Raw genomic sequence first — 26631 nt, forward strand, 5'->3', positions numbered from 1 at the left:
AGGATTTGTTGATGTACCTATTACAGCTGGTCCAAGCTCTCAAATATGAAAATTTTGATGATATAAAGAATGGATTAGAACCTACCAAGAAGGACAGTCAGGGTTCAGTGTCAGAGAGTGTGTCAAATGCTGGAATAAATTCTGCAGAAATAGATAGGTATGAATATTCAGGGAGGACTAATGGCCAAATCTGATAGTTTCCCTCCTTTTCAAACTGTCTTTTCCTTTCCGTTTTCCTCAGGTGTACCAAGTCCTACTTGGTACTGAGTTTGAAGTTTTACCAGAGAATATGCCATGTGCACTCACAAAACACAGTACAGTGTTTGCAGAAGTCAAAATACCTAAATTAAAATCTTAACTCTGCCACGTACTCGCTGTGTACACTTGTGTTAAGTTACACAGTCTCTGTATGGCCCTGATTACTCATCTTAAAAATGGGGCTATAGCAATAATAACTGATCTTTAAGAGTTGTTGAAAGATTAAATGAGTTAATACACATAAAGCATTTAGAAAAGTGCCTGACCTATAGAGGTCACTAACTGTCATATGTTTGTGTAAACATAGAATAAAGGACAGGGTATGTCAGTGATCTCAAATATTTTATTGTAAATTATATTTTTTAGTAGTTATACTGAAGAAATTATATATTACTTGAATTAAATCAGCTAGTAACAATAACAGTTACGAACTCTCACCTCTTTAGCAGACACTGTGAGGTAGTCTACGTACTGATTTGTTACAATAGTCCACTGTGGTCGGTATTTGTATCCCAGATTTAGATATCAAAGACTTAACTAGAAGTTAAGTAAATTGCCCAAACTCCATATAACTTGCAGATGGTGGAGTTGACTCCAGATCCTCTGTTCTTTATACTTTGTTATTTGTGCTTTCCATAAAAATCTTAAAATATTTGAGATAAATAAGAACCTTTGAATGAGAACTTTGACACCTAGTGATATCGAGTGTTTTGAAAAAGGTCATGAGATTTGTTAATGACCAAATGAAATTTGGAAATCACATTATCTGAGTCAGTCCAATTATTTCAATTATCACATGGGTTCAAGATTATATTTCTGAATTTTTTATGATAATGCTGTTTTTAATGTTCTGTGTTTCATTTGGAGAAGAACTGAAAATCAAGAAAAAACTTTTTTTTTCTTCCCTAGGCTGCTTTATATATATATATATACACACACACACACACACACACACACACACACACACACACACATATATATACACACATACACATACACATACATATACATATATATATATATTTTATTTTTAAGAGAAGAGACCCCTTACATTTTCTCCTACTATACATGGGAGGCCTTCAGTCTGTAGTCGTGCTTGCGTACCTTCCTCATTACTTTGTGCCACACAGAATGTTTTTTAGGCGTCTGCTTAAGATTTTATGGTCGGGTATAAACTGTAACCCAATATTTCCTAAATCATAGTTTGTTGCTGACTAATTTGTGTATTTTTTTTAAAGATAATAAAATATTAAGGGGTGGTTTTTTTGGACAGATATGCTTGAGAAATGCTGAAATGCTCATTTAAAGTAAAATGGGCTTTTTTTTTTAAAACTATACGATCAATATGCAGACTTATACATCCCCAAGAGGCTTATACCCATAAGCTTTGACTATGGGGCCTCATTTCCAAAGAATAATACAACTCTTGTGTTGCACAGAGCACACCTTAGGAAGTGACATGTTACCCAGACATGGTTGAAGTGAACTGTGCTAAAAAAAAAAAGAAAAAAAAGTGTCTTCTCTTCCAGACAGAATACTTTACATATCAGTGACATCTCCTATTATGTTTTCAGCTCCCAAATTATAAGCAGCCCTCTGCCTCCAGTGTCTTCCCCTCCTCCTGCATCTAAAACAAAGGAAGGTTCAGACAGTGAAAATCTGGAGGTGAGTACAGAGCTTTTCAAGTTTCCTGTAGGCAAAGTTCTACCAGATACACATTTTATGGTGGTTATTAAAACATTGATTTTGATTAATGAACCAAATATCGCAACTTTATTAAATAACTTGTTTTATGATGCATGTTTATGATTTTTCCTCTCAGCAAAAAGTGCCAGATGATCTTCAATTCGAGGCATTTTATTGGTGCTTTGGGTATATAAATGGATTCATATGCAATGTGAAAATAAACTGGCTTAAATATTTTATTAAAGAAACTCAGAATATTTATTGTTAACATATCTATGAACATTACTATAATTGTTAGTGTTTGTGATTACATTGTTGAAATGTATAACTTTGATACTAAGGCTAATACATTACAAAACTGTTTTTAACTCACAGAGGAATTAAATCCTTTTAGATAAGTAGGCTAACTTTTGTGTAAAAGAGGCCTATTTGGCTGGTGCCGTGAGAAGTACATTAGGAGTGCATTTGCAGGAGCACTCGTGTGTTTTGTTGAATTTCTCTCTAAGTCTTATAATTTGAGAACAATCTTATGCCCCTGCTATTTACAACAAATATTATATGTTTGATATTAGAAAGATCAGTTGATTTTTTAATGTATTCAGTATATGTATTACTTTCATTCAAAACTTGTGAGTTAATGTTGATGATGGAAGGACTCTTGTTTTCACTAGTAACTGTTAACCAAAGTTTGCATGCTGTCTGAACCTTTTGATGTAATAGAAAATATTGAAACAGTAATTTTAACTACAAGATCATAGAATGCGTAGGGGAGCCCTTTAAAAAAAACATTCAGCTCCAGTTTAGTTATTTTGCCCTTGCAAAGCTAAGGGACTGATGAATTGATTCAGTGATTCACTCATTCACACTTATTTTTTGAGCTGTTATTATATAATAGAAACTATGTCTAGGTGCTGGAGATGGTACAGTCAAAATATTTGTCTTCATGTAGCTTACATTCTTGTGTTTGGGCAGATGATAGTGAATTATATTTATATATAATGGAAGAGAGAGTATTTATTTTCGGTGGGCAGAAAGAAATCAGAGAAGGATAACAGGGAGTGTTGGGGTCGGCGTTAGTCAGTGGCAATGTTGGAAAGATTGGTTGGTAAAGGCGTCCCTGGGAAAGTACCATCTTTATAAAGGCGATGTGGTGATCTGGGAAGAGCATTTCAAGCAGAGGGAACAGTGACTGCAGAGGCCCTAAGACCAAAGCTTAGGTGTGTTTGAGAACAACAGAGGCCAGTGTGCCTGGCTCTGTGGAGTGAGCAAAGGGGAGCATGACAGAAGAATGGCTCAGAGAAAGAGCAGGAGGCAGTCCTGCCGAGCCTTGTAGGCCATGGTATCAGATGCCTCCTACTTGGAAGTTACTGAAACAATGCAGGCGAGATCTGCTGGTGACTGGAGCTAGTGTGGTTTACATTGAGATGGTGTGAGGTGATTGGATTCTGAAATCCAATGTGTGCAAGATAGCTTTACACACCAGCTAGCACTCAAAATTTTTAGGCGAAAAATAACTATAGGTTTTATTCTTTTTTTTAAAGATTTTATTTATTTTTTAGAGAGGGGGAAGGGAGTGAGAAAGAGGGGGAGGGAAACATCGATTGGTATTGTTGTTTTAAAAATATTTTATGCCTTTACGGTTGTTCCAGTTTCCCCCCTTGTCCCCCTCCACCGAGCCTCCCACCCTTCCCTTTCCCCTGCCCTGAGCAGAGTAATAATACTGCATCAGAAGCTGTCACCTTTAAGATATTCATAAACAGCTGAGTGTTTAGGGGATATCCAGGTGATATCCAACAAAGCTGAATTTCCTGTTATCTTTACAGATAACTTCCTTTTGTCCTCCCCCATACCTGAGGAGTGTTTTGCTTAACCTTTCCTTCCCTGTCTCTCTTGGAGTTTCAGGAAACCACTAAGCATGCCTGGCTAAATGTTAGAAAGTAGAAATTCAGTTAAGGCTCATTGCCCAAATACGGTCATTTTTCATAAATTCCATGGATTCTTGAATAGAGGGCATGTTCCCCAATTTTGGGGTACGTCATTGTTTATATGTCACTAAAGTAAGCTTACTCGTTGTGTTGTTCAAATCTCCTGTACCCTCCCTAATTTTTTTTTTAAATGCCTTGATCTGTTAAAGAATTAGGGTAAAATTCCCCTTGTATAATGGTGAAATTATCAAATTCTCCTTCTATTTCTTTTGGTGTTTGCTTTAAATATTTTGAAGGTGTTTTATTAGGTATGTTCAAATAATAAATCTTTTATCACTGTTTAGTAACCCTCTTTATATCTAATTAAGATTTTTTTTCTTAATGTCTGGTTTGTCTGATATTAATAGAGCTTTGTATTGATTAGCATTCACTGGTATGCTTTTTAGTTCTTTCCTTTCAGTATTTTCTGGCTTTTTAAAGGTAGGTTTCTCTCTTAAAAACATATAGCTAGATTTTGTTTTTTAATCAAGTTTAATACTCTTAACTAGAATTTTACGCCATTTGTTTTTGTTGTTGATTGGAACTATATTTGCATTATTTCACCATCTTATGTGGTACTTTCAATTTTGTTATATCTTTTTTTTTCCTTGTCTGTGTTCAGCTGGATTTCCTCCTTCCATCTCTATGCCCAGCTTAGGGGTCTATATCAATTCTTTTGCTGGTTACCATAGATATTTTAGTATCTATTCTTAACTTTAAGTCTGGCATAATCATTATTGCCCCTTTCCAAAACAGTACTCGTCTTTACTTGTATGTAATTTTTATTCAGCAATTTAATTATATATTATTTAACCCCCAAATTGGATAATATTATTGTTGTATTCAGTCAGTAATTATTTAGAGGCACTTACCTCTAAATAATTTATTCAGCATTTTTTATTATCTCTGAACTTCAGTATGACATCATTTTTTGCCTCAAGAACATTCTTTTGTTTTAAATTTTTAAAATATTGTTCATCCAAATTGAGTTTAAAATTTTACAGTATGTGTGTTCTGCTTCACAACTGTTATTAAATGTAAGACTTCCCTATTTATGTTATGTAAATAATTTTTAATGAAAAAAAGTATGTCAAACACATGTTTTCTATTTAAATTTTACATCTCTAAATAAAAGCATAGTATCCTTCTCCTATAACCAAAGAAAAACTTTAGGCCTAGATTCTACCTGTTCAACTCATGAATTCAACATTACATCCTAGCTTTCTAAATGAGGAGTTTTCTTACTGGGCTCTTAAATGTTGCACATTTATACTTAAGTGCTCAGGTTTTAGCTCTAAAATTGGAGATAAGATTCTTGCTACCTGTGAGAGTACTGACATATCTGCTTTGTAATAACAACCTCTTATTACTCTAGCTTAACTTTTGTAAGTACCACTATTGCACTGAAACTTCTAATGCATTGATTTCTACCCTTTTCTTTGTTCACCAACCCCCTTTAATATTTGCTTTCCTCTGAATATAGCTTTTACTCCCTGCCACATTATTTAAGCCATTCTTTTATTAGTAACTTCAGTTCTCCTGGCAGAATCTTAACTTTTGACAAGGCAAATGATCACCTCATTTCTCTGTGCCTGAGTAATGCTGAAGAAACGAACTTAGCCATGCATGTTGGTGTCACTGTAAATCCAAGAGCACAGTCGTCAGTGGCCACTCAGCACTGTCTGCCGTCTTACATTCCTCTGGTTGTGTCGCGGTCCCTGCTCTGCAGGGACTCGTTCATTCCTGTTCTACTCTCTTCATTATGTCCTGTCTCCCAGTCTCCAGAGGCCAGTTCTGCCTCATCCTTAATATAAACAAATAGAAACCAGTAGGTAAGAATGGTCCCAATTTCTCCTCCCTAGATTTACAGACATGACTTGCCTCCAATTCTTTCCTTGTGTTTTCTTACCCAGCAGAAAAAGAACTCTCTTTAAAGAGATGCTCTCTTCTCTTCCTGGTAGAAGTGTTCAAATCGGTGTTAATATTGCCCATCTTAAACATTCAGAAATGAAAAAACAAAACAGAAAATCTTCCTTTACACCACATCCCTTGACATAGCATCTTACTTTTTTACTTCTCTTCATGATCAAGCTTCTCAAAGGAGTTGTTGGTACCTACTGACTCTTCCCTTCCTTTCTGTCTTCAAGTCTTTAGCACATCATTCTGGTCTTTGCTTCCCATCATTATTTTAAAACTTGCTTTGCTAAACTCATAAATGACTTTGATGTTTGTGGTTGTGCATAGTTTTTAGTTCATCTCAGCAGTATTCAGCAAAGTAAAAAAACTCCATCAAAAAAACTACTTCTTGTCATGGTTTACATGACTCTACGCGTCCCTTGTTTTCCTCTTCACCTCTTTTGCTCTTCCTTCTCTTTCCTTTGTCAGTACTTTTTTCTCCACTGCTTGATATCTTAATGTTCCTCCGGATCCTCTTTTATTCTCAATTTATACTCTTGCCCTAGGCTGTAGTGATAAACTCAGATTTATTTTTCTGGTGCATTTTTCTCACCTGAGTTTTAGATTCATATATCCAAACGATCCAAATGATCAACTTACTTGATCTTCCTGTATATCTGACAGTCATTTCAAAATACAAATACCTTTCTCCACACTTTAGCCCATGCCTCACCTATAATTTTCATCTGTGCCATAAAAAATCAACCCATTAATTTGGGGGTCACTGTCAGTTCCATTCTTTTCTTCCTGCTTCCTCTTTATCAGCAATTCCTAATAATTATACTTACAGTGCATTTTTGAAAAAAATCTGTCTACTTCTGTCTCTGTTTTCACGATTCACTCTTATAGACTTCTGATGTCTGGTCTGCACCTCTCAGAGCAGCAGCTGAAGTTCATTTTCATACAGTGTAAATCAGATCATCTCGCTCTCTTGCTTTAAATTTTTTGTTGAGTATCCATGGTTCTGAGAAAGAAAATTCATACTCAGTAGTTTGACCTTAAAGGTCTTGCACTACCTGTCCTTTGCCTATCTTTTCAGCCTCCTTTACTTTAATGTTCACTCTATTTTAGCCACATTTGGCTTTTTTAAAATTTAAGCAGTCAAGTTCAGGGCCTTTGTAAACAGTGTCATTTTGGTCTTGCCTAAATGTCACATCCTCATTGCCTTTGCTGACTTCCCAGTCTAATTTATTTCTATGACTGTTTCTGTAATGTCTCCTACACTAAATGTTAAGCTTCCAGTAGGACAAGGAATTCTCAACCATGGTATCCTTACCTCTTAGACAGCATTGCCTGGGTTAGAATAAATACGGGGTGGAGGGATGGAGGGATACATGGATGCATGAAATCAGATCTGTGACATAAGATATATAGATGAAAACTGATGGGCAGATGTAGATTCTCATTCTCTCCTTAATAGCAGATGGTAATATAACATGTACACATTTCTTTTCATTCTTTCAGCAAGATCTCTGTACCTTCTTGATATCAAGAGCCTGCAAAAACTCAACACTGGCTAATTATTTATACTGGTATGTGAAAATAATTTTTTGTTTATTTTCTTACCAATCTTTAGGACTACTTTTTTCCCCATATTATAAACATAAAGTCAGTTTAAATTAAGGTATGAGTAATCATACCTTCTATATCTAGCTGTTTTCCTTTACACTTGTATTCATGGAAATGTTTGTTAGCACCACTGTTTCTCTTCCTTTTACTAACGTTCCAGTATCTAAGATCAAATTAGGTAAAGTAATGTTTTTTTTCCAGTTTGATATGTTTGCCTTTTATATATCTAAGCAGTTTGATACTTCATAGTCCTTTAGCAGTATTTTCACATTATTTACCAAACCATTGGAATCAAACAAAAAGGGGAAGTGGAAATTTGAAGTTACCTGTTTTATAGATGAGGAAACTGAGGCAGAGGTATGATATACTTGAACTTGATAGACCTGCACTAGGATTAGATCATTTACCTCGTACTCTACCATTTAAAGAGTATTTCCAGTGACCTTTTCTCATTTGTCCCTGTAAAGTTAAATAGGGCAAGCATAAATACCTGTATTTTATAGTTCTCTTGAGATAAAGGAAAGAAACTAAGGACAGGCAAGCTAATTGACTGTTTGAGACACAATTAATAGGAAGCATGGTTCCCTCTATCTGTCACAGGATTCTAAAGTATAAAGGACAAGAAGCTTAAGCCACAATGAAATATTTTAGTTCAAAAAAAAAAAAAATAGTAGGATTAAACACTAGATAAGGAAGCCTATCTGGTTTTACAGAGCAAACAACGGGTCGAGCCAGCTGGTAAAGCCTCACCTGAAGCCTTCTGTACGTGTGAGAGAATATTTAAAACTTCTTGACATACTTGATATTTTTTAACTATAGAAGTGATCTCTGATCTAATCTTACTGCTCAATTTACTGCATTTACCTAAACAGTACAAATGAATAGATAATTAATTCCTAGAGTTCATTATTTTTTAAGAAAAATGAGGCATTTTGTGCTCAATGACAAAATTTTTTAAAATGCTCTCCTGTTTAACACTGAGTTTAAAAAAACTGTCCAGTTGGTCAGATTAAGCCTTCCATCTCCCACTTTCCAGAACTAATGTTATCGTGGATACTGCCCCTGTAACCAATAAATACGTAACTAAATTAAAGCACTCTTTACAAACACGGGTGTCCATTATTTATATAAACATAAATAATTGCTTAGTTTCAGCCTTTTTGGTTCTCTTTACAAATAATAAATCTGTTATCAATTATCTTAACTAAATCTGTCATTTTTACCCCCTTTCGACCCTGTGATTTTTTCTTCCTATTGGCATTAGTGGGAAGAAAAAGAGTTTCTTGCTTTTACTTTAGCAGCTGAATATAATATTCATAAAATTACATTTCCCTCACAGTAAATTTCAGTATGTCCTTGAAAATATACCCACAGAATGTTTGGCTAGTTGTTAATCATCATTTTTACTTCTCATATTACCAAATAGCGACTATTTCCTTTTAATGTAACCTCTTGCTCCCTAATGTTCTCCATATTCCAGTCTGAATTTTGAAGTGCATGTCTATTCATTGGTGTTATGGAAAAATATTTTCTCATGAAAATCTAGGTAAATATTTAAAACGAAATTAAAAATGTGGGCATGTTTTCAAGTTTTTGAATAAATTCTTATAAGCCTCTTAGGTATTTTTAGATTAATATTTTATATTTTTTATATCATTTACTAAGAATTTCTTTATAGGTATTTTTATTTTCATGGAAAATTTTTTTCTGGCTCAGAATTTATAGTCTGGAGTAGTTACTATTATAAGAGCTGTGTGGATATACTGATCTGTGGTGTTTTAAAATTACGTATTCTTTGGATTTGACTATAGAGCAGATTTCATTGTAAGACATAAAATAAGTTGTGTTAGAATCTTTGATCTCTTATTTCAAGTAGGAAGAGTTTCCAAGCCATTCTGAAAGCAGCTGAACAGTAGGAAATCTAATAGATGAGCAATTTCTAACAAGGCAACAGTTTCTGTTCAGAAAGACCAATTTGTTTTCTTCATAGATAATAAACAAAGTGCAACCCCAGCTCCCAGTCTTATAAACATTCCATCAAACTTAAATTTGATTTGTGGTTTTCCACTATATCTCTGATTTATTGAAGCAATAGTATGTGTTATATCTATTCTCTGAGGAGTAATTGGTTTTCCCATATTTACAGTCTGCATATTACATACACAGAAATACTCAGGGGGGAAAAGCTATCAATGTGAACTTCTGACTTTGGTAGACAATGCTTTTGTGACTGTAGGAGAGGATATGGGAAATTGTGTCAAATAGTTGGTTTAAAATGATTATTCTCTTTCATTGAATATTGACAGAATAGTATAAAGGTATTAATCAAATGTAACAATTTAAATGTCTCTCACTCTAAGCTTACTCTATTACAGCAAATGTATTAAGGTAGAAATTTTAATTGATCGGTTTTCTTTTGAACATTTTGAATTTCCTTTTTCAGTTGTTCCCTTTCCAGTGATTTAAGTGGGACTTTTGCTGTAGCTGAATCCTTAGGGGCCTATTGTTGTGCAGACACTCCTTGTAAAATGAATACTGTCAACCTTTTAAGCCACAGGGAGTTAGGCTGGGATCTGTAAAGTGCTGGGCATCAGGATCTATAAATCGTTTCAGTGTTTTATTTTTACAGCTATTCCAATATGTTGAAATTGAAAGTAAACTCTGGATGCTTTGACATGTTTTTCTATAACTTTTAAGACCTTTCAAGGTAATTAAGTTTATTGACCCCACAAAACAAAATTGCCAGGAAACAGGTAGCCCACTGATGTCATCTTACAATGGGTACCAGACAGTTTTGTCTGCCTTTCTACTTGAAGATAGCAGATACAAAGGAATACCTTAGAGAGCTTGCAGAATCTAGCTTACTGCACTGAACAGAGAATTCAGAAATCATTCAAATCTACATTTTCTAGTCTTGATTTAAATTTTTCTTTCATATTTGGAAATGGTATTATTATTATTTTTTTAATGTGCACTTTGTCTTTGTCGCAGAGTTTTTGCTTGAATGACTTTGAGAGGTGTTTGATACTTAACCTTTATCATGAGCATCTGTCTGTACCTTAGTCGCTCAAACTCTGTGGCCATTGTGTTTACTTGGTGGTCAAGAAAACCTTAACAGAGCAAGGGAGCCTGTACAATTTGGTCATCTGTATTGCTCATTTGGAAATAACTTTGTTGCTTAAACACAGGAAAATATGACAAGTGTAATAAGGCAATACAGACAGTCAAGGACTTTAAAGGGTAGAAGGATATGGATTGGATTTGAATAGAGCCATATTGACAGTTTTATAGTTCAGAATTACTGTCTGTTTGACATTCTTAGATGGTATCCTGAAATGACCAAACATCCTGGAATACTGTGAATAAGAAATAGGAGTGTATCTTAACTGCTCTTAGCTTATTCTTCTAAAACAGAGATGTCCAGTAAAACTTCCTACAGTGAGGGAAATAATCTACAGTGTTGTATATATGTTCCTTGAGCAGTCGAAATGTGGATAGTGTGACTGAGAAACAGAATTTTTAATTTAATTCAATTTTAATTAATTTTATTTTAACTAGTCGTACATATCCTGTGACTCTAGAAAGTTTTGTTGATTCAAGAATGCCTTCTTGAATTTTTGGTTTAGAACTCCTGCTGGGAACAGGATGTGGTGGATATAGTGTCATAGTTTAGTTCCTCTTCCCACTTTACAGAAAATTCTAGGTTATACAACTCTGGGGACTTCCAGAACACCTACTATTACAATAGTAAAGCTTGCCACTAGGATTTTGGGAGAAGAAGACTCTTAGTTTTATCAATCTTTAAAACATTTTTTGTATAAAACAATATCGGGTATGCTGCTACTAAAAGTTTTTAAGATACGGTATCAGGCATCAGTGTCTTTATAACCTCTGAAGAGAGCTAGGAATTAAACATGTAAAGTAGTGACAAGGAAGGTAAAATGATCAGCCCAAGGTGTGTGAAAGGCTGTGCCTATTTCTGGAAGAGAGAGAAGTTAGGACTTGCAAAGACTTCCTGAAGGAGATAGAGATGTTGGAAGGATGGGTAGAATATGCAAAGGTGGAGATAAGGAGGTGTTTCTGGACAGTACTGCAACATGACCAAAAGCACAAGAGGGCTGGTTAGGGGACTGGCCTGACTACAGTGTGAATGCATAAAATTGGGCAGAGAGCAAGTATGAACCAGGAGTTTGGGCCAGAAACGTTCAAAACAGTGGAATAGAGGGAAGCATTGATGTTTTTGTTAATACAGGTAGGACATGATAAAGGTGGTTTAAAGGAGAAAAATTTAGGGTGATTGTATTGAGCAATAAGGGGTTTATTTTTAGAGTTGAAGAAGCTTGGTAAGATATCTGCTGGTTGAATCCAGATGGGACTGGTTAGTACAGATCCATTGTTAAGAGGCATTTTACAGGAAAAGGTCAACAAGGTCTGATGAAAAATTGAGCACAGGTGCTTGAAGTGGGGGACTGTGAGCCAGGTTTGGCTCTAGATGTGCAGGCCACAAATTAAACACAAAGCGTCAGCGACAGTTTTAGGTAAGAGCTTGTGTTCTCTGGTTTGTTTACAGCCTCATTTCTCTTTTCTTATATTCAGATGATTCAGACATTTAGTTTCCATCTGACTTTTGAGAAAACTTGCATTTACAAATCCTGCTACATGAGAATTTCCAGACAAGATGCCTAGAATATTGGTAGTACCTTAGATAGGGATAGAAAAATAACTGAGTGTGATAACTTCAGTTTTACACAGGTTCGGTTAAAAATGACAAGCAGTGCCTTTGAAGGGGGCCTGCTGCTTGAAAATTAGGGTGGATGAATGTAAATACAGGACACATAATGAAATATAAAGTTAAACCTTAGGTGTGTTAAAAGGAATGTGTATTCATATTTGAAAATTACCAACTTTGAGATAATGGTTATCTCATGACTCCATGAGATTGGAGTCATTTATGCGGCCAACAATAACATAGTGAATATTGTGAGCCAGGCATGGAAGTGTTGAGGGTATAGTGTGAACAAGACAGGTAAGCTCTCTTCTGTCATGAAATTTACCTTCTAGATGGCCGAATGTACTTTTTCCCAGAAACAGTACAAAGGAAATGGGTGGCTCTGACTTGAGATATATGAACCACTATTAGTTAACAAGGTTGAAAAGTTTCATGTGGCTTTTAAAGATAAAACAATGTGGTGAGAGAAAGCTTTATAGAACAGAAAGAAATCTGACCTAGGACCCATACTCCTGTGTTCTGATTTTAGCTCTAAAATTAACTACTTGTACCACAGTGGGCAAGACACAACCCTTCTAAGTTTCACTGTTGATAAAACAAACAATTTGGTCTAGATCTCTGATTTTCAGACTCTCGAACTTTTAGCCAAAAAGTTCATTTAGTTTTTTCCGAACTATGGCTCTAGTAGTGCTTAGTTGTCTTAACTTAATTTGAAACAATGTTGTAGAGCTGTAATATCAGTGTGCATTAAAAAAAATTATCAAAATTGCTGAATTTTTGCGCAGCCATTTTAATATTTACGATGGAAGAAATACAAACATTTTCAGTGTAGTATGCTTTAGTATTTCAAGAAAGGTAAAAATGCAACTGAAACACAAAGATTTGTGCAATGTATGGAGAAGGTACTGTGAATTGATCTAACGTGTCAAAAGTGGTTTGGAAGTTTTGTGGTACTATTGACATTTTGGCCAAATAATTCTTTGCTGCGGAGATGTCTTAGGCATTGAAAGATGTTCAGCAGCACCCCTGGCATCTACCCACCAGAAGCCAGTAGTGGGAGATAACTGATATACACTCAGAATATCCAAATCAATAAATGTATTGGTGAAAATAAAAACAGTTTGTGTGACATTGATGTAACCTGGCAACCAAGGAGAGTGGGCTGGAATACGCATGCTTGAACAATGATGACTCCACTGTACTAGTCAGTGGGGGTGGTAGATGCCGTTGAGTGAGCATGTATACTGTGTCGCTGTCACATTCTAAATGACTGGGCTAGTAGAGCAACAAATCTGCATCAAATTTTACATTAAGCTTGAACACTCCTCTGTGGGAGCTATTCAGATATTGAGAAGGCTTTCGAGGAAGATGCAATTAGTGCAACGCAAATAAGTGTGGCACAAATGCTTCAAAGATGGTTGAGAGTCTGTTGAAAGTGATCCACGTTCTGGAAGGCCTGCGACAACCAGTGTATGGGCTGCAATCAGCAAAAATCGGCGACCAACATTTCAAGAACTAGAAGCTGATCTGGGGATTTCAAAAACTATTATGCCTAAGATTTTGGTGCAGGATCTTGACATGAAACATGTCATGGCAAAATTCATTTCACGGATTCTGCTACCAAAGCAGAAGGAACATTATGTTGCCGTTTGTAATAATTTGATTCAAACAGCTACCAGTGAACCCTGTTTCTTCAAGAAGGTCATAACCTTGAAGGGGACTGAGGTGTCATTGTCCTATAATCTTGTATCTTCTTCAGTAAATGTCTCTTTTTCATAGTACATGGCTGGATACTTTCTGAACTGACCTCTTATATTATCATCCATTGAAATCAATTTAAAGGTTCACAATCTAGTACTTGTCACTTAGAGGAAAAAAATGTGAAGCTTCTTTTGTTTTATGCATCTGTGTGCCCCTATGTGGCCGTGGGTACAGAGCTGTGGTGGGACCTGCAGTGTGCTGTTTGTGGGGTTGTGAATTGGGGCAGTCACTGTGGAAAACCGTACGGCGCTTCCTGAAGAAATTAAAGCTAGAACTAACATATGACCCAGCAATTTCACTTCTGGGTATTCATCTGAAGTCAAAAACACTAATTCAAAAAGATATATTCACCCCTATGTTCATCACATTATTTACAATAGCTAAGATATGGAAGCAGCCTAGGCGTAAATCAGTAGATGAATGGATTAAGAAGTTGTGGTGTATTGATAGAGATATAGATACAAATATGCACACAATGGCATATTACTCAGCCACAAAAAAAGAATGAAGTCCTTTTATTTGCGACAACATGGATAGATTTAGAGTAGGGGTCCCCAGCCCCCAGTCAGTAGCCTCTTAGGAACCAGGCCACGAGGGACGTTCTCCTGAGCTCCTCCTTCTGTCTCTGACCTCCCAATCCCAACAGTTCACACAGCAGGAGGTAAGCAGTGGTGAGCAAGTGAAGGTCCCCGGAGGAGCTTCACCTCCTGACTCCTCCCTACCCCCTTCCATGGAAAAACCGTTCCCTGGTGCCAACAAGATTGGCAACCGTTGATTGAGAGAGTGTTATGCTAAGTGAAATAAGCCAGAGAAAGCCAGATACCATATGATTGCACTTATATGTGAAATCTGAAGGTCAAAACAAGTGAGCAATCAAAACAAACCAAACAGGCTCAGAGACACAGAGAACACACTGATGGTTGGCAGGGGGAAGACGGTAGGGGGATGGGTGAAAGTGGTGAGGGGGGTTAGGAGGTACAAATTTCCAATTATAAATGTCACTGGGATGCACTGTTCAGCATGAGGAATATAGTCATTAATATTGCAGTACTGTGCAGTGGCACGTTTCTAGAATTGTCGTTGTGATCACTTTCCCAAATCACTGTGCCGTACACTTGAAACTAATAGAGCATAGTATGTTGACTACATTAAAAAAAAAAAAATAGAACCACAGGATCAGAGGAGCTCTAAAATGTAACCTAATCAAGATCATTGCTTATATTATTGTGTAATAGTATAAGCAGTTTAGGTTTAATATTTAAAATATCTCTCTAGGACCACAACATTATTATGATAGAAAAATTGAAGATTATATATGGATTCTTGAGAAATAGGGAGATTAGATGGGAAAGAAAAAATCAATTTAAAATTTTAATCATCTTTCAGAAAAATGCTAATGAAGGAAATAGCTTCAGATGGTTTTCAGAGTGAGAGCATTAAGTAATACCAAAAGAATAACATGGATTCTGAAAACATTCTTGATCTTGAGTTACTTGGTAGATATGTGAGCTTAGGTGATTTCTGAACGTGTTAATGTTCTATGTGAGTGATTTTCAACCTTTTTCATCTCATGGCACACACTAATTAATTACTATAATTCTGCAGCACACCCAAAAAGTATATTTTTTGCTCACTGAACAAAAAAAAAAAGATAAAATTTTGATTTTCATTCACATTGGATGATTATTGTGTTGGCTGTTGTCATTTTTTTTATTTGACAGTCTAAGAGAAAAGAGGTCAGTGCCCCTGACCAAATAGTCAGGTATTGCATGTTTTAAAATTTCTTGTGACCCACCCATTGAAAATTAATGCTCTATGTACTTTATTTTACAAAAAGGAGAAAATGAATGTTTTGATACCAAATTTTTTAGAAAATCTAGGATATTGTGCAAATTAAAACATTACTGTTACTAATTTACCTTTTATAGATAGCTGTATGTTGTTTCTTATATTTCCACTGTTTGAAAGAGTGATGATGACATATCTCATTTCTCCCATGTAATTATTTTTGCAAACGTGAATTAATCTTTTAATGGAAAGGCATACATATTTACAAAATGAATCTGAGCTTCGTTTTACATCTGTATGACTAAACGTATTTTTAAGGTACGTGATAGTGGAATGTGAAGATCAGGACACCCAGCAGAGAGATCCAAAGACCCATGAGATGTACTTGAATGTAATGAGACGATTCAGCCAAGCCTTGCTGAAGGTAACCATGTAATGTTTTAGGGGTTGGCAAACAATGCATGGACCAAATGTTACATATTACCTGTTTTGGTATGTCCCCTGAGCTAAAGATGATTTTTATGTTTTCAAATGGTTGAAAAAAGTCAAAAGAAAAATAATGTCTTGTGGTATAGAAAAATTATGTGAAATTCAAATTTCAGTGTTCACAAGTAAAGCGTTACTGGAACCTTGTCATGCTTTTTGTTTTCATATTGTTTATGGCCAATTTTGCTCCACAGTAGCAGTTGAATATTTGGACTGGAAAGGTCAACAGGACTAAATAATTTATCTGTTGGCACTTTATGGAAGTGTGATTTAATGAAGTAAACTTATGCATGGAACAAAAAAACCTCAAAGCTTTGCCTTTTTATTTCCATCTGTGTTTATTGTTTTTATTTTCAATACTAGGTACATTCCTAGAAATTTGGCAATGGTTTTATTGAAGATAATGGTCATATTGCAGATACTTTCCATGTAACATATATTTTTCTTTATTAAACAATTTTGAGAGCTAAGTAAAGCCATTTTTCCCTTGGTGTTTATGTGACTCTTAATGCAGTGTCACAGTTCAGCCAGCAGAGGGTGCATGGGCAATGAAAAGAAAACTCGCATTCATCTGTGGTTTATGGAAATACTTTTACTTCATAGAACCTTTCATCTTTGTTTCATGCTTCATGTTATTAAATATTTAAATCACCTCTTATTGAACTCTTGAAGGCTAAACTTTTATGTGATTCTCAGAGTGCACATTGTCTCTACATCAAACTGATTACCAAATAAATGGTCCTTCTTTCTAATCCTCAGTTCTGTCACTTACATTTGTCACTCTGTGAAGAAATCTCAGTTCCTCTGAACTCAAATTTTGTCATCTTCAAAATGAGGATGCTAATATTTGCCCAGCTGCAAATATTGGAAGATTAAATGAGAAAAGGTATTTTATAATATTTTATGAACTGGGAATAACGACCTAAGTATAGCATTTTGTTTTTATAACTTTTTATTAAGCAGGCATGCAATATGTTGCTATTTGAGGACTTTACCCTTTCTGAGTAGATTTTTAGTCCTTGAAAATAATATTGTTTCTACCATATCCTTAGCACATTTCTGAAGACATCATAGGCGTCCAGATATTTATTGAATCAAAGAGTGAACGCATTTTAGGTTAATGAATTCTATCTTGTCACAGGGTTGTATGTGGAAAAAGTGCTATTTTTGATAGACTGGTATTTGCTGAAGGCTCAGATAATATATCAACTGTGGAAGAGTTGATAGTGTTTAACTAAGATAACAGATTTCTCATTATCTCTGAATCAAGATAATTAATCTTTTTCAATTACAGTTTGTATTGAAGTTTGAAGCTATTAGAATAAATAAAGATCACCCATGCTATTAAAGAGACCAGATCATTATGCTACATAGAATTAATTTTCCTTTCCGTTGAATCCCTTCAGGGTGACAAGTCTGTCAGAGTGATGCGTTCTTTGCTGGCTGCACAGCAGACGTTTGTAGATCGGCTGGTGCATCTAATGAAGGCGGTGCAGCGTGAAAGCGGAAATCGTAAGAAGAAGGTAAACCTGGGGGTTTGCTTTCTATTAATGACTAATAATGTCTTGGTCTCATAAAATTCTGAGTTTTGGTACTCTCCTTTGGGATTAATATATTTTATCAAAATCTTTTGTAATTTTAGAAATAGGAACACTTAAAAGTACTGATTATATGTGAGATTGTTTTATTATGAGTTTATATACATTGATTTATTCTTCACAACAACCCTCTAAGTAAGACACTATTATTATCCCAATTGAAAGGGAAAGTAGGAATAGAGAGGTTAAGTTAACCTGTCCAGAGCCCTTAGCAAGTGTTGGCATTGGGATTTGTACCCAGACTTCTTGAGTCCATATTTTTATTTACACTATTTTAATTGGCTCTTATTTTAGAGTCTTAGCATCCTAGAATAGAGTCCATTTGACGTGGAAAGGACCTCTACGGATCATTTAGATTGGAATCCTTCTGTAAAAGTGAAGGTCCATGGTGACTTACCCTGGGTTGCAGAACTAGTTGGAACTGCACTGGCTTTGAATCTGTTGGCTTGGCTAGTTCATTGATTTTTCTCTCAACAGTGAGGTTTCTGCTTGAGAAGAAGAGATGAGTATCTGTTCTTTGTGGGTCCTTTTTTTCCCTAACGAATAGCCTAAATTATATGAAGGACTCACTTGATACCTTCTCTTTACCTAATCTCATAAGAGACGGGTCTTTCTCAGTGCCCTTGATTAAACAACACAATTCATGTTACTATTGTTCTCTAGGCTTGTGTGAGGAAAGTGGAGGAGGGAAAGATGAAAAATTGAGTCAGAAGTTCAAAGATAGGGGATTAGGTCTAAAGAGATTTGCTAGCTAGATATGTACGTGGAATAATGTTCACAAGTTTAGGCGGGAGAAAACAGGATGAAGAGAAACAGGTTTTTATGTGTCAAATGGGTAAAACAAATGATATATTGTTGCTATCTTCTTTCTATCTCCACCTCTAGTTTAGGAAAAACTCTTCTTACAAGAAGAGGTCTCTGAGTAGATGTTTTGAGTTCTAATAAAAATATATATTCCATTGATGATTATTAAAAGGTAAAGCTTTTATTTTGCATGTTGAGTAGTCTCTTTTTACTTGATCATTCTTTAGATAATGATATTCATTTATTTGTTCTATAAAAAATGTATTGCCTGCCTACTCTGTGCCAAGCACTTTTCTGGGTTCTGGCATTACAGCAGTAAATATAAAAATCCCTACCCTGATGGAGCTTACACTCCTGTTGGCGGAAAAAGTAAACAAAGCAAATAAGCAAAATATATAGTATGCTACATATAACACTGTGTGCTATGGAAAAAAACAAAGCAGGAAGGGGAATCAGAAGGGCTGGCTGCTGGGTTCTCAGTAGAATCATCAGGGAAGTCCGCACTAAGAAGTTGACATTTGAACAAAGACCTGAAGCAGGTGAGGGAACAAGCCATGTAAATATCTAGAGGAGACTGTTCCACCAGAGGAACAGTGAGGACAAGTGTTCTGGTGTGGGAACGAGTGTGACATGTTTGAGACATAGGAAGAAGCCCAGTGTTTTTAGAGCATAGAGGGTATGGGGAAGAATGGTCGCAGATTCGAGGACAGGACAGAAATAGTAGGGAAGCGGACGGAGTATATCCTTACAAGCCATTATAAGGACTTGACTTAAATATTTAGTAAGAATGGAAGCTATCTAAGGTTTTGAACAGAAGAGTGAGGTGATCTGTACACATCCTTTCAGTAGTATTACAGTTCAAGTGTTCTATGCTGCTGGGACTGACAAGTTTCCCCCTAAGAACAAGATCACCTGTTCAAAGGATGCGTAACTCACAGCACTCAAAGGATGTAGATTATTCTTTTGAAATTGAATGGCAGGGCGTGGTCTAAATATGATAGATGTTGCTAAATGACAAAGTATTTCACTGTGACTTGAAATCTTGGCTCAATGCAGTATGTGTGTGAGCTGAAGAAAATAAATTATGATATCTTAGGAAAAGTTTGATGAGTCAGAATCAGTGAACAGTAAAAGATGGGGTCCAAGTTTCTTGCTTTAATATTTGGTCATTCAAAAATTAAACTTCAAATGAAATTAGTTTCTCTTTGTGGCTTCACAAATCCTTTGAAAACAGAAATCAAGTCTTTAAGTCGGGTTTGAATATATTCCTGATTCTCGGCAGCAAGAGAAGTGTATTTCCTAACCTTGTGAAAGTTGAGCTTGTCAGAGGCAGAGGATTCCCCCTTTCAGAGCTGCTGCTGCTGTCAGCTGGGTCATGAGTGCTTGTCCCTCACATATCCCCTGTCTCCTTTGTGTTAGTTACTTAGGTTAGTTTGCACGTGTGTGTGTGTGTGTGTGTGTGTGTGTGTGTGTGTGTGGTGCTTTGCAGATATTTTAAAGTTAACGGAATCAGTTTTTATGTCTTTGCTATATTTTATAAACTGCTTTTTAATTTTAACCTAATTAATCCTTTCTGACTTGTTCTCCTAGAATGAGAGACTGCAGGCATTGCTTGGAGACAGTGAAAAGATGAACCTGTCAGATATGGAAGTTATCCCATTGCCTTTAGAACCCCAGGTGAAAATTAGAGGAATAATCCCAGAAACAGCTACACTATTCAAGGTAATTGTGATGGATCTTTAACATCTATGATTGGAACCTAGTTCTTCAAAGCTATAACAGATGTACTACTTTGAAAATTATTACATTGCAGGAAATATCTATCATTTTATATTATTTAGTAAATGCTAGGGGAAAAAAGGTACCCTTGATTTTGATTTAAGATCTTGTATTAACAGTAGGCATTAAAGAATGAAATGTGTAAAATATTTTTATATATCAGAGCTATTTTAATCTTTAATTTTTTTAACTATTATTCAGAACTATACCTACTTTTTTCCATATGAGCTTTTTTTTAAAATATAAGTTGAAAAACTTACATTACACATTTAGTTTGTAAGTTCACATTGTTAGATATGAGTCCCAATTAATCTTTTTTCACATTCTTTAACCTGTCTATTCCTATGACTTAAAATTTTCCTAAATATTTTAAAGTAGTACAGTAATTCTCTTTAGTCTTTAAGAGCATGCTAGGCTTTTCTTTTGGCCAGCTTCCATTTGGATAGTTAAAAACAGCCAACTGATGAGAGCTATCTTCTCCGATTGGGCCAAGAACTGAGGATCATTACCTGTGAAGCATAATTATCTGCCAGGTATCACATTGAAAAGTAAGATGCGGTATTTTAGGTTTTGAGTTCTAGGGATAGAAGGGCATAAGTTGCACTGAGATACTACTTTGCTTTCGGTAAGAAAGGGCTCATACGACAACAACTTAGATTTTTAAAAAGAGGCATAATGACAGTAAGAAATAATTCAGCACTGGCTGGGTAGCTCAGTTGGTTAGAGCATTGTCCCAATATGCCAAGGTTGCAGGTTCACTCCCCAGTCAGGGCACATACAAGAATCAATCAGTGAAATCATTAAATAAGTATAACAACAAACTAACATTTCTCTATCTCTGTCTCTCTGTCTCTCTCTCTCTCCCCCCCCCTCACTTTCTCTCCCCTTCCTCTCTCTCTTTAAAAATCAATCAGTATAAAAATTTTAAAAGGAGATAGTTCAGATTTCTTTAAGGCTGTGTTTAAAGGCAACATATTTCAATATTCTCGAAAATTCTATGTTAAAGTTTAGGATTAATGGTTCTTGCTTTTTGATGCTTAGTCACTTTTGTGTCATGAATGCCTCGTATACTTTAGAAAGTTAGCCATATGCTTCCACATGCACTGGATTTTCTGCACACAAGTCAGGGGAATCCGTGGATTCTTACTGACCTTTTATGAACTCCTTAGAACTGAAAAGGTTATGGACCCAGTGTTTGGTATTTTTAAAGAATATTTTGTAGGCCTTAGCCTAAGAGCCAAAGCCAGATCCTCATGTGGACTGAACCCCTGAAGGAGCTGAGAATAGCATTAGATATCCTGTCGTTATCATCGGTTTTCTTTAGATTTCAAGTGAAATCTGAATTTCAGAATCAGATCTGAATCTGAAAAGGGAAATTACTACAAAGCTCCCCTTGCCTATTATTTATCTTGAGGAAGATCACTTCCAGTTAATTCTTCTTGACCTTTTGTAAACTAGGGTCCAACGTAATTTATAAAGTACATTTTTGCCTCGGATGATAAAAGGATACTCCAAATTTAAGATAATTTGAAATTCAGAGTTTCAATTCACTAGAGGTTATCTGTTCTAAACATATATTTTTGAAGCATATTTGATGCCTCCCCCCCAGCATTTTATGTTTTTAAACTTACAACAAAGTAAAAAAATTTATAGTACGGTAAATGACTGTATACCTGCCACTTTGATTCTGTTACTAACATTTTATTGTAAATGCTTCGTCACACATTTCTTCATTCCTCTGAGCAAAACTTTTTGTGCTCTTTTTTCTCATGGCCTCGGTAAATTCAGGTTATTATCATTTGTGTTTCTTAATTGTCAGACTCATTTCTTTTTTTAGATTATTATAAGTTTCTCCAAATTTCTATCTTATACAGTTTCTTCTCAGTAATCAAAACAAATAGGGCATATTTCTCAAAACAGTATTTTGACCTTTCACCTCCAAAGAGGTGGTTTCTGGGTGCTACTCTATAAGAGATTTTGTTTTTAAAGAGAATTTAATTATATTATTTGCTGATTTTTAACATACACATAAAGTCAGTCAGATTTTCATCTAATTAAAGGAAAGATACTGGAGAAAACATGTAGTTATGCCTGAATAAAAGATAAGGTATTTGATATCTCCCTTCATTTTATAAGAGAGTCATTTAAGCCTCAAAGCTGCAAAGCTAGTCATAGACCTGCTATTAGAAGCCAGGGCTCTTGACTCTATCTGGTGCATTTTTATGCTGTACTGTTTTACTTCATTTACTCCAGCATGTCTCTAATACAAGTAATCATGGAGAACACACAGAGAATGTCTGCTTTTTATCAAGCACAGTGCCAGATTCTCAACCTCTGTGGTTTTAAATTGTCCTTAGCAACCTTGGAGAGGAGGTGCTGTCTTTATTTTACAGGTGAAGAGACAGGCTAAGAATGTGTGCAAGGTCACCCAGCTCCTGTCTGGCAGAGCGTGGATTCTTAGCCCTGACGACTCTAGAGCCCATGCCCCTTATAAGGGCCATGTAGTCTTCTGACTGTTGGCGAGGTCACTGTTTTCTGCAAGGTGCCCTGATGCACCTTGCTGCCAACCCATCTTGTTTCTTAGGTCCCGTTTACCTGTTTGTTTGTCTTATATGTCAGCATTTTATTCTGTTTATAGTAAATGTTCATACATTAATTATCCAAATTTGAAAACAATATATTTTTTTCCAGAGTGCCCTTATGCCTGCACAGTTGTTCTTTAAGACAGAAGATGGAGGCAAATACCCAGTTATATTTAAGCATGGAGACGACCTTCGCCAAGATCAACTTATTCTTCAAATTATTTCGCTCATGGACAAGGTGAACGTAACCTTATGTTGGTGTGGAACAGTATTTAATTTTAGAAAACTATGGTTTTGTACATATGCTGTATTTGGACACAGGGCATTTTTGTTACATTCAGGTACAATACGGAAAGCTTAGCAGTCTACACTTGACCTTGAACAAACTCGGTTGTTTTTATACACTTCAGAATGGCTCTTTTGATGAGTATAAAATGAAATGGCATGTGTTGCTTTTCATAGAAACTGTTTTCCCAATTAAGTTGTCTCAGTGTTGTATGTAGTAATTTCTTTCCTCTTAGTCAACTGGATCTTCTTTTTTAGATCCGTCCCTACCCCTGGATTTTAAAGGAACATACTTGCTCTTATTTCTTTTTTTCTGAGTCTAAACTACTTACAAAATACTTTATATGTGGGGCGGGGGATGCGTAAATTAGTAGCAGGAACTGTACTGTTCATTGAAAACTACTGATAGTGATTTAGAATAAGATAAAAATTTGGCATACCATCCAGTAAGTGCTTAATACATTTATTTTGATAATGTAAGTCAAGGTAACTAATTAATTTAGTTAAACCCTAATTTAGGTTCACTTCCTGGATCTCTAATATTAACTTGCTATAATACTTACCTGTAAAACTGTTTCATAACAATCTTTCCGTTTACTTAATATATTTTATCTTTTGATTAAAAGCTTCTACGGAAAGAAAATCTGGATTTGAAGTTAACACCCTATAAAGTTTTAGCCACAAGTACAAAACATGGTGAGTTTATTTTACACAGTGATTGTTTACCTCAGTGTCCAATGAGTATATTTTTCATTTTTTATTGAAAGTTGTTAAAATGTTAGACGTTGAACTCATTTGCAGCACTAAACACCACCTGGGCTGGCCTGCCTGCCTTGCTCCTTCCCTCCCTCCCTTGGAAATCATTAAACATCTTGGAAGAAAAATGAAAACCTTTATAGTGTTATTTCTTCTGCGTTCAGAATTGGTTATAATTCACAGTAGTGTTTTACGTGGTGATCTGTGCCCCGATTCATCTTTTCAGTTACTACAACCAGAGTGGCTTTATACTGTGCTCTGCTTATGAAAGACTCTAATTTCTTAATGTAGATTCTGTAGCATCCACATCTTTTTGAGACTGAATAACCTCTGAAAGTTTGGTGGAAGAGTCCGTAGGGATACTAGCCTGATGCCTGTTTTGAAATCTGTAGTCTTAGCACTTCTTATCTTTAGATTCTTTAGATACCCTAGAGAAACAAAAGTACCTTAGGATTCCTGCCTTTCTCCTGGCCACTCCCAAATCTTTTTGATAGTTTAATTCCTCTTCTTTTTCTCTTAGAATGATCTTATTAAAAGTGCAAGTATGCTCTTTGACTATCCTGCTTAAATTGATTTACTGGTTTTCATTTGCTCTTGGGGCAGAGACCAAAAGCTCCCGCTCAGTGCCGGCAGGGTGTGACCCTGCTCCCGCCCCGGGCTCTGCAGCCACTCTCTGGCCACCGTCGCCCTTGCTTCCGGGGCTCCTGCCACACTGGCTGCCTTCCGGTGTGGTCTTTTCAGCCTGAAGGCCGTCACATCTGCTGTGTTTATTGTCTTTAACATTCTTTCCTCCACAGCTTTACCTGTTAGCTGTCATTGTCCTTCCAAACTGTGGCTCAAATTGTCAGATGCCCGCTGATCCCTCACTAGTCCCTTTCATCGTACCCTTTCGTTTGTAGTAGTTACCCCAATCAAACTTGCAAGTTGGTACGATCTGTGAAGGCAGGGTCAAGGCTCTATGCTTTACCTGGGAAAGTTGTTGCTACATAGTAGAAAAACAATAAAAATCTTGTGAATTACTGAAGGCTATTTCATGTTTATGATACAATAATGAATGGGACATTTCATATTCTAAAGGAGTATCTAATCCCCTCATTTGCATGCAAATAGCTATGCTGTAAGCCTCACCAAAACTAGGTCAGGATTATGTATGATCCTGAAATCATTTCCTTCATTCAATTTTGATTTATTTCATGTATCTGTTGTTTTATACACCTGTTATTCCCAGGTTTTTCTCCTTCTTGTTCTCCTTTATACTATATCCTCCCTCTTCTTTTTGCTAGTTTAAATGCTAGTTTAAAGCATTTATACTTTCTTCTGTTATTTCCAGTAAAGGACAGAGATGGAGTATTAAACAAAAAAGCTAATGAGCATAGTACAGGTTTAGGATTACATGGTTGATATTACATAATTTCAGATTTCTTAAAGTGATTTTAAATGTGGAGGAGAATATTTTTAAGTGATATGTTAAAAAAATATACTACAGAATACAGAAAGAAGACATTTTTATGCCAAGAAGTTTAGCCTCCTCAAATCTTTGCGTTCCTTAGGTACAATAGTAGACATTGGCCTAGAGATACATACTAATTAAATTAGTTTAATTTTTTTAAGTTTTCCTGTAGTTCCTTCGAGATAAACTCCAGTATAAACATATAAATTTAAATAGTGTTTGCAAACCTCTTTAAGTTATTCAGGTATGTAGTGTATACATTTGCAAATGAAGGTTATTCTTAGCAGAACCTCTATTTTTATTGCTTAACCAATAACTCTGCTTAAGGCAATACATGTATTTCCCTGTAGGCTTCATGCAGTTTATCCAGTCAGTTCCTGTTGCTGAAGTTCTTGATACAGAAGGAAGCATTCAGGTATAGTATCTATTTAAAGATTTATACAGTTCATGAATATATTCTTATAAAAATTTCAGTCTTTATAAAAGTAAGTTAAAAATGAAAGTCTCCTTTTATCACCTGTTTTTCTTCAAGCACTTTTTTATTTCCTCAGAAGTAAACAATGCTAACAGTTGGAAATTTGTCCGTGTTAGCACATACAGATGCTCAAATCCTTAAACAGTGCCTGGCACAATATAGAAGATCAGTAAATAATTGGTGAAAACATTAAAAATGTCTCCTTTTTTTAAAGTGTATGTGAGTTTTATAAACCCTGTTGTTCTTTAACACTGAAACGTAAGGGGATAGGTGCAGTCGATAGTCTGAGGAAAAAAGTTAAATACACTGTTTTCCCCCATTGTTTTTCAGACTCTTTGGACACTAATGTATTTATTGCACCCCTGAGATTCTTTTGTTTTATCAACATCTGTCATATTTATCTACCCATCAATTTCAGTTGAATTCTGAGAATTCTTAGCACTTACATTATAATCATTTAAAAATTTGGTTGTAATTTTATTGAGCTTGTTAGTAGCAACTATTTAGTAGCTGTGCTTAAAAGGTACAGTCGTCTTATGACATCCTTGAGGGACTGGTCCTAGGACCCTCAACCGTATCCAGATTTGTGGATGCTCAAATCCCTTATACAAAATGGCATAGTATTTTCATAGAACCTGTGCACATTGTCCTATATACTTTTAATCATCTCTGGATTACTTATAATACCTTTATAATACAATTTAA

At 35.6% G+C, this 26631-nt stretch overlaps 1 protein-coding gene across 2 annotated transcripts in view; it reads left to right on the forward strand.

Moving 5' to 3' along the window:
- Positions 1-26631, forward strand: part of PIK3C3 (phosphatidylinositol 3-kinase catalytic subunit type 3) — a 109637-nt gene that overhangs the window by 51285 nt on the left and 31721 nt on the right. For both annotated transcript variants that reach the window (XM_054583578.1, XM_054583579.1), the window contains exons 11-19: positions 3-157; positions 1833-1923; positions 7329-7396; positions 16030-16135; positions 17604-17720; positions 20190-20321; positions 23070-23198; positions 23872-23941; positions 25802-25866. In XM_054583578.1, the coding sequence (XP_054439553.1) occupies positions 3-157; positions 1833-1923; positions 7329-7396; positions 16030-16135; positions 17604-17720; positions 20190-20321; positions 23070-23198; positions 23872-23941; positions 25802-25866 (933 nt within the window). The remainder of the gene's footprint in view (positions 1-2; positions 158-1832; positions 1924-7328; positions 7397-16029; positions 16136-17603; positions 17721-20189; positions 20322-23069; positions 23199-23871; positions 23942-25801; positions 25867-26631) is intronic.

Source organism: Pteronotus mesoamericanus, unplaced genomic scaffold, assembly GCF_021234165.1.
Source record: "Pteronotus mesoamericanus isolate MK-2021 breed Mesoamerican mustached bat unplaced genomic scaffold, CSHL_Meso_final contig_74, whole genome shotgun sequence".
NCBI lineage: Eukaryota > Metazoa > Chordata > Mammalia > Chiroptera > Mormoopidae > Pteronotus > Pteronotus mesoamericanus.